Here is an 8,571-nt window from a genome sequence, read left to right as displayed (position 1 = left end):
AGTCCTGCTCAGTGACTCGTCCAGTGATCCATACTTCCTCTCAGCTCCTCTAATCCTTCCTCTCTGCAGCCACAGAGCTCCTTCTCAACACACACGTCAGTCTCTCCCGGCCTGTAACCCTCCCTGGCTGCCACTGCCCCCAAGATGCCACCTGCCTTCCCTAGCCTACTCCGCCGTGCCTTGCTGCCCCATCCCCACGGCCCAGGGGCTCACGCCACCCCTCCCCGACTTGCGCTCCTCTCAAAGCCACAATTCGCCCCCGTCCAGTCTTATCCCACTGCCTGCAAGCCCTCCTCCCCTCATCTGTCTGGCAAACCCTGCTCACCCTTTTAAGACCAAAAGCTGCCTCCTCCAGGAAGCAGTCCCAGATCTCAGGTTGGACGAAGCATCTCTCCTGTGCCTCCGCATGCCCCTGCATGCCTTTGGATCCCTGTTGCAGGCTGCATCTCCCAGGGCAGGAGCTTCCATCCTGTCCATCTGGGTCCATGCCCTGGATGGCCAAACCTTTAGACCTCAGCCTCCTCTCACACCCATGAGTGGGGAAAAAAAGCTTTATTGATAAATAGGTTCTAGTGAAATAAACAGAGTGATAGTTTCTAGGGGAGTAAAAAAGTAGAATCTGCATCTCTCCACCTCGCCTCTAGCCTTCGGCTTCTGCCTTCTTGCTGGCCGCTTTGGACACTGAAGACTTGGTGGGGATGCCAGGCTTTCTCGGGCCCTTAGAGGCCTCAGCCTTCCCAGCCAGTGGTACAAGCTCCTTCTTGGACCCAGCACCCTTGGAAGGAACAGGGGCCTTGGCTTTGGGCCCCTCCCCAGCAGCCTCTTTAGGGACCTTGCCCCCCATCTTCTTTTTGGCCAGGGAAGTACCATTCTCACCCTGTAAGAAAGCAAACCAGGAGAAAGTGGCAGGGCTAGGCACACCGCTCAGAGCCCATGAACTCAGGGTTGAAAGCCCAGCTCTAGGTTGCTTTCGACAAGTGCCCTCCCCTCTCTAAGCCTCAGCCCCCTATCTATAAGGTGGAAACGGTGATCCTCCAGGCACTGGAGGGCTGGGAGCAGAGGAAAGTGAGGTAGGTTACCCTCTTCTTATCTGACCCCTGCCCTGGGCTTAGGTGGGGACACTCAAGCTCTGGCCACTGGAGATCAAGACAAGGGAAGTCACCCCGACACCTACCTTGGTGACTGTGGATTTTGAACTCTGACTTGCAGGCTGTGTTTTCCTGTGGGCCTTGGTATCTGCTGGAAGAGGGGATGCCATGTGAGACAGACTTTTTTCCAGAGGAGCTGCCGATCGGCAGCAGGGTTGAGGGGCCCCACAGCCCGCAGCCTGCCTAGGGCCCAGTCCTCAGGCTGACACTTGCAGGCTGTGCGACCTGGGACAAGTCGTTCAGCCTCTCTGAGCCTGGTGCCCGAGTCTGCCAACTGAAGGTGGCAGCCTCTCGCCCATGGGCCAGCGGGAGGATTAAGTGAAGGAGGGCAACCATCCCTCATTCCATCCACAGCTCCCCATCCACCCACTTTATCTTCAACCCATCTTCCACGCGGCGGCCAGGATACAATTTAAAAAATGCCTCAGGCCCTACCTGTCCCCTGTTCAGAGTCTTTCCATAACTTGATAAAAACCATCATGGAGAGCAGTATAGAATTTCCCTATGAAACTAGGAATGAAACCACCATGTGACCCAGCAATCCCACTAGGAGGGCATGTATCCTCAGCAAACGATAATTCAAAAAGACACATGTGCCCACCCTGTTCACCGCAGCACTATCTACAACAATCAGGACACGGAAGCAACCTAGATGTCCACCCACACATGGACGGGTGAAGGGGCTGTGGCCTGCCTATACCAAGGAATTTTACTCAGCCGCAAAAAGGAATGCATTTGAGTCAGTTCTATTGAGGTGGATGAACCTAGAGACTGCCATACAGGGTGAAGGCAGTCAAGACGAGAAAAACAGATATATATGAATGCATATACACGGAATTTAGAAAACTGGGATCGAAACTTTTTGCAGGGCAGGAAGAGAGACGCAGACATAGAGAATAGACTTCTGGACACAGTTGGGGAAGGAGAGTGGGACGAACTGAGAGAGTAGCATTGAAATATACACACTGCTGTGTGCAAAATACATAGCGAGCGGGGAGCCGCTGTATAGCACAGGGAGCGCGACTTGGTGCTGTGATGGCTAGAGGGGTGGCAGGGGGGTCACCAGGGAGAGGATATATGTATACATATAGTTGATTCACATCAGTGTTCAACAGAAAAATATTGTAAAACAATCACACTCCAATTTTTATAGTTTTGTTTTTTTTTTTAGATTCGTAAGAAAAAAAGCACCTTGGGCCCTAACTGTCCCCTGTCCAGGGTCTTTCCGTGGCTCCACACCGTCTTCCAGATCAAGTGCAGCCTCCTGCCGCCCTTCACAGCGTCCCCTTCTCCCGCCCCCAATGCACACAGACAGGACTATTTAGACTTCTCCACCTTTGGGCTTCCCTGGTGCCTCAGATGGTAGAGAATCCGCCTGCAATGTGGGAGACCTGGGTATGATCCCTGGGTTGGGAAGATCCCCTGGAGGAGGGCATGGCAACGCACTGCCGTATTCTTGCCTGGAGAATCGCCCATGGACAGAGGAGCCTGGCAGGCTACAGCTCATGGGGTCTCAGAGCTGGACACGACTGAGCGACTAAGCACAGCTCAGCACAGCCACATCCTTCATGCCTTCAGGCCTTTGCACAAGCTGGTCTCCTGCGTGGGCCACCTCCTCCAGGAAGCCTCCCCTGACCCTTCTCAGAGCTGACCCCTCCTCCCACCCCCACCAGCCACCCTGAGTTCTCTCTCTCTCTGGGTCAAGCCAAGTGTCTTAGGGCACATCAAGTAGACACCCCCTCCTCCCCAGAACTGACCCCTCCATCCATGTGGCTAGTGGTTGCCAGAAAGCCCATCCCATGCCCACCCCATTCACACCCATACCTTGGCGGCTCCCTCTTTCTTTGACCTTCAACTTCCCGCCAGGCCCACTGGCACTGGGAGGGGCTTGAGCGGCTTTGTCCAGCCGTTGGGAGGACTTCTTGGCCTCACCCAGCCTTGCCTCTGGGTCCTTGGTCTGCGTGCCTTTCTTGGGGGCATTCTTGGCTGCGCCTGGTTTGGAGGGAGCTGCCCTCCCCTCTCTGGGCTTCCTGGCTCCTTTTTTCACCTCGCCTGGGTTGGCAGGGTCCTTCTTTGACTCACTCGGCTTCTTGGGGTCCTTCCCCTCAGCCAGACCGGGCATCCTGAGGGCTGTCTTCCTGGGTGGGATTTTCCTTTTGTCTTTTGGGACTAACTGGTGGAAGAGAGAACGGGGTGGAACTGAGAGCAGAGGTCTGGGCATCTCCTGCCCCGACACCCTGCGTGAGGCTCAGAGAAGACCCCATCCCCAGGGAGGGGGTGAAGAAGGTGGCCAGGGGCTTGGGGCACAACCACTTCCTAAAAGCTGGAAGCCAGGAGTGCATGCCACCCTGCCCGGACCATGAGAGAGGCGCCACCACGGAGGAGCTAAGGGACTCGAGAGAAAACTCACCCAGCGCTCTCCCCGCTCCCTGCATAAGTGGCAGGCACGCACCTCCCGCCCCTGCCCCTGGAAGCCTCACAGCCCAGCACGCACTGTGAGCCCTGACGCTGTCCTCTTATGCTAACCCATGAAGCTCCTTTGACCACCCCCCCAACACCTCCCCGTGGACTGTGGCCCTGATAACACCCCCCCACCCCGCCTCATGCCACTGCGTCCCCAGGTCTCTTGGCCACTTCCTGCTCTGCAGCTGAACATGGACGTGGAGGGCAGACGGGCCCCAACCCCAGCCGTGCAACTCGACCTATCTAAGTCTTCTCCTCCCCGCTTGGGCCTCAGTCTTCCCATCTTTACAATGGGGTCATCAGGGAGGGTGTGAGCAGCAGGGGGATTGCAGGGGTCCCTGGCTCTGCCCTTGTAGAGCCCAGCTCTGATGACGCTGCTCCCCAACATCCCTGAATCCTCATGGGTCCCCGTTACCCACCATGACCAGAAAACAACCCCCACTCCCAGCGCACACACATCTTGACTCCGTGGTACCCGAGACCCCCTTCCCTGCCTCCCAGCCCTTGGCCCAGTTTCCTGACTGCCTCCCAGTCACACACACCCCCAGTACCCCCTCTCCTGTTCCCCTTCCACCCCACCCTGTGCCCCTGGCCTTGCCATGGCAGCTGTCAAAGTTCAGACCCATACACTCAGAGTCCCAGGAGGAGGTCTCTCTGAGCTCAGTTAGCCTGTTCCCACAGGGGCTGGAATGGGCGGTTTGAGAATGTTCCACCAAGTTCCACAGCGACTGTCAGAGGAACTGCTACATGCTGGGGGCACAGCAGTGACAAGAGAGGTCCCGGGTCCAGGTCCCTGGGATCCGAGGTGGCCCTGGTGGCAGCTGGCAGTCAGCACGCTGTGGTTTGAATTTTGTGCCAAATTTGCTCTTAGCTCTGGGTGACTTGACCCTTTGAGAGAGGAGGACGTGCTGGCTCACAGAGGTGTCAGCCCTGGTTTGGAGACCATGAGTCTGGAGCCAGGGAGCATGGGGAGCAAACCCCAAGGCTGTGACCTTGAAGGGGCCAAGGCTGGATCTGGGCCGCCCCTGGTAAAGGGATTCCAGGAAGGGGTCACGGGCGCCAAGGACCCAGAAGTGAAACAGCTGAGACGGTCTCTGGACAGGGGTCCCACCCAACAAGGAAGGAGGTGGGTACAGTAGGGTGATGGGGCCGAGTCGGGGCTCAGCCTCTCTGGGGGGTGGGGGGACGGGCAGGGGGCATCTGGGTGAAGACAGAGGAAGAAGAAGAGACAGGAGGAGAGCAGGAACAGCACCCAGAGCTCGGAAAGAAAGAGCTGGAACTGGAGTTCAAGCCTGGGGCCAAATTCGCCACACCCTGGGGCCCCTGGCACCTCCCACCTGCCCCCCCACCACCCGGCACTCACTTTGAAGCTGCCGGTGGCCCCCTTGGCCTTGGAGTTGACGGGCCTGATGAGCAGCCCGCGGTGCAGGCCTGTGGCCAGGGCCTGCTTCAGCAGGTGGTTGAGCCGGAGGGCATCCACTGTCGGGTACTTCTGCAGGATGTAGACCTTGATGGCCGCCACCGAGGTGCCCCGGCGCCGCTCCCCAGCCTGCAGCGCCTCCAGCACCATGCGCAGCACCGGAGGGTGGCGGCGCAACGCCTGGACAGCGCCCCGGGCCAGGCCTGCGGGGGGCGGGGCGGCAGGACGTCACCCAGGGCCCAGACCGCTGCAGGGGGTGGGCGGGGGGCAGAAACTCACCCAGGGCCCAGACTGCTGCGGGGGGCAGGGGGCAGCAGGACTTCACCCAGGGCCCAGACGGCGCCCCAGGCCAGGCTGGCGGGGGCCGGGGGCAGCAGGACATCACCCAGGGCCCAGACTGCTGCGGGGGGCGGGTGGGGGCGGCAGGACGACCCCAGGCCCCCAGCTGACAAACGCGCCCAGGGAAGCACCCACTGGGTGCTGGCCAGTCCCCACAGCCAGTGGGCAAGCAGCCTGGGGACTCATGTATGCGCTCCCCCAGCCCCACCCACCCCTGACCTTGGCCAGCCCGTCTCCCAGGGCCTGCTGTGGGGCTGGGCACACAACAGCCCTCCACGAAGGCTTATTAAAGAGCACTAAAGGGTCCTTTTAGTAAACAACACTGGGATCCCCTCACTGGTGGCCCAGGGGTGAAGAGGCCACCTGCCAGTGCGGGGGACACGGGGTCGGCCTCTGGTCTGGAAATAAGATGCTACACGTCCCGGGCGCCTCAGCACTGGGTCCACGACTACGGAAGCCCGCGTCCAAGAGCCCACGCCTCGCATCAGGAAGCCACAGCAATGAGAAGTTCACGCGCCGTAACCAAGACCCAGCGCACCAAAATAACTCAAAAAAATAAAAACCCTACACCAGGCCAATTGTCTAAATCTAACATTTTACAGGAAATGCAAGGGCCACATGAAATCAGTAAAACCCAGATATGAGGAACTCTCCAGGACACGTGATCCAGTGCCTTCTACAAATAAGCAAGGAGGAAAAATAAACGTGGGAAAGGCCCCAGAAAGGAAAGATCCTACGAGACCCTTCAACCAGAGGCAACGTAGGAGCCTTGCTCAGACTCAGAGTATGATCCGAACAATCTGACTAGGGGCAGAAAAGGCAACTAGACAAAAAAGCAGGAGAGCTCCAGATAAACATCCACTTCTGCCTGAGTGACTGTGCCAAAGCCTTTGACTGTGTGGATCACAATAAACTGTGGAAAATTCTGAAAGAGATGGGAATACCAGACCACCTGACCTGCCTCTTGAGAAACCTACATGCAGGTCAGGAGGCAACAGTTAGAACTGGACATGCAACAACAGACTGGTTCCAAATAGGAAAAGGAGTACGTCAAGGCTGTATATTGTCACCCTGCTTATTTCACTTCTATGCAGAGTTCATCATGAGAAACGCTGGGCTGGAAGAAGCACAAGCTGGAATCAGGATTGCCAGGAAAAATAACAATAACCTCAGATATGCAGATGACACCATCCTTATGGCAGAAAGTGAAGAGGAACTGAGAAGCCTCTTGATGAAAGTGAAAGAGGAGAGTGAAGAAGTTGGCTTAAAGCTCAACATTCAGAAAACAAAGAGCATGGCATCTGGTCCCATCACTTCATGGGAAATAGATGGGGAAATAGTGTCAGACTTTATTTTGGGGGGCTCCAAAATCACTGCAGATGGTGACTGCAGCCATGAAATTAAAAGACGCTTACTCCTTAGAAGGAAAGTTATGACCAACCTAGATAGCATATTCAAAAGCAGAGACATTACTTTGCCAACAAAGGCTATGGTTTTTCCAGTGGTCATATATGGATGTGAGAGTTGGACTGTGAAGAAAGCTGAGTGCCAAAGAATCGATGCTTTTGAACTGTGGTGTTGGAGAAGACTCTTGAGAGTCCCTTGGACTGCAAGGAGATCCAAGCAGTCCATTCTAAAGGAAATCAGTCCTGGGTGTTCATTGGAAGGACTGATGCTGAAGCTGAAACTCCAATACTTTGGCCACCTCATGCGAAGAGTTGACTCAATGGAAAAAGACTCTGATACTGGGAGGGATTGGGGGCAGGAGGAGAAGGGGACGACAGAGGATGAGATGGCTGGATGGCATCACCAACTCGATGGACATGAGTTTGAGTGAACTCCGGGAGCTGGTGATAGACAGGGAGGCCTGGTGTGCTGCAGTCCATGGGGTCACAAAGAGTCGGACACGACTGAGCGACTGAACTGAACTGAAGGATGATATTGCTTCCGGTGTGCTAATGGCAGTGCAATTATTTTAAGAGATTCTCATCTTTTAGAGATAGATACCGAAGAGTTTACAGATGAAATGCTAAGTGTGGCATTTACTCTGAAATAACGCAGTGGTGGAACAAGGGTAACCACGAGTTGTTAGCTGCTGAAATTGACTGATGGGTGCATGGGGCTGAGAGGGCGGGGCTGTCACTGTACCATCAGTCTGCTTTTGTGTCCTTTTGAAAGCTTTCATCATAACAAGTAACAAAAGAATTTCACTCTTGGGTATATACCCAGGAGAAAATAAAATATATGTCCACACAAAAATATACATACAAATGTTCACAGAAGGATTACTTTTGGTTTAGTCACTAAGTCGAGTCCGACTCTTATGGCCCCACGGACTCCTCTGTTCATGGGATTTCCCAGGCAAGGATACTGGAGATGGCTGCCACTCGGGGGATCTTCCTGACGCAGGGATCGAACCTGCGTCTCCTGCTTTGTCTCCTGCTTTGCAGGTGGATTCTTTATGGGCTGAGCCACCAGGGAAGCCCCTTACATTATCTATAATAGTTCAAAAGCAGAAGCAATCCCAAAGTTCATAAACTAGTGAATGGATAAACAAGACGTAGTCTAGCCAGAACATCGTACAGCCAACAGGAGGAATGAGGTACTTCCTTGAAAAGATGATGCAGAGTGAAAGAAGGTAGTCATTAAAAAGTCACATATTGTATAATGTAGCTGATATGAAATGTCAGGAATGGGGAAATTGGAGCCAAAAAGTAGATTCGTGGTTGCCAGGGGCTGGGAGGCGGGTGGAGACGGTGAGCGACTACCACTGGGTACAGGGTTTTATTTAGAGTAGATGAAAATATTCTAACATTCACAGTAGAGACGGGCCACAACTGTGAATGTGCTAAAAGCCCTGCACACTTTAAGTGGGGGAACTGCATGCTATGTGGTTTACTGAGATAGCCCAATAAGCTGCTATTTTTAAACCATTACAGAAAAGAGTAGGATCCAGGTGAGGAGGGAGACAGTGTTAGAAGCTGTCAGTCACCACGAAGCACAGAAAAGTGGTTTAAATATGAAACCTCATTTAAACATGGTGATTAGAAATGTTGATTTCTGACCAATGTCTAAAAACTGAAGACTCAGAAAAGGAATCAAGTCGCTAATATCAATACACATATATGAAGGCAGACGTGCTCAGTCACTCAACTGTGTCTGATTCTTTGCAATTCCAAGGACTGTAGCCTGCCAGGCCCC

The 8,571-nt window shown here is 54.6% G+C and overlaps 1 protein-coding gene across 1 annotated transcript in view; it reads right to left on the bottom strand.

Annotated features, from left to right (window-relative positions):
- Positions 1–597: 597 nt before the first annotated feature.
- LOC120868123 (histone H1.8) overlaps positions 598–8,571 on the bottom strand; it is a 30,871-nt gene continuing 22,897 nt past the window's right edge. Inside the window, exons 2-5 of the mRNA XM_040246743.1 lie at positions 4,975–5,234; positions 2,973–3,321; positions 1,175–1,239; positions 598–877 (exon numbers count right to left, since the gene is read on the bottom strand). Of these exons, the coding sequence (XP_040102677.1) occupies positions 641–877; positions 1,175–1,239; positions 2,973–3,321; positions 4,975–5,234 (911 nt within the window). The 3' untranslated portion in view covers positions 598–640. The remainder of the gene's footprint in view (positions 878–1,174; positions 1,240–2,972; positions 3,322–4,974; positions 5,235–8,571) is intronic.

The sequence above is a fragment of the Oryx dammah genome, unplaced genomic scaffold (assembly GCF_014754425.2).
Source record: "Oryx dammah isolate SB20612 unplaced genomic scaffold, SCBI_Odam_1.1 HiC_scaffold_9, whole genome shotgun sequence".
Classification (NCBI taxonomy): domain Eukaryota; kingdom Metazoa; phylum Chordata; class Mammalia; order Artiodactyla; family Bovidae; genus Oryx; species Oryx dammah.
Note: the sequence above shows the minus strand (reverse complement) of the source record. Positions and strands in the feature narration are given on the sequence as shown.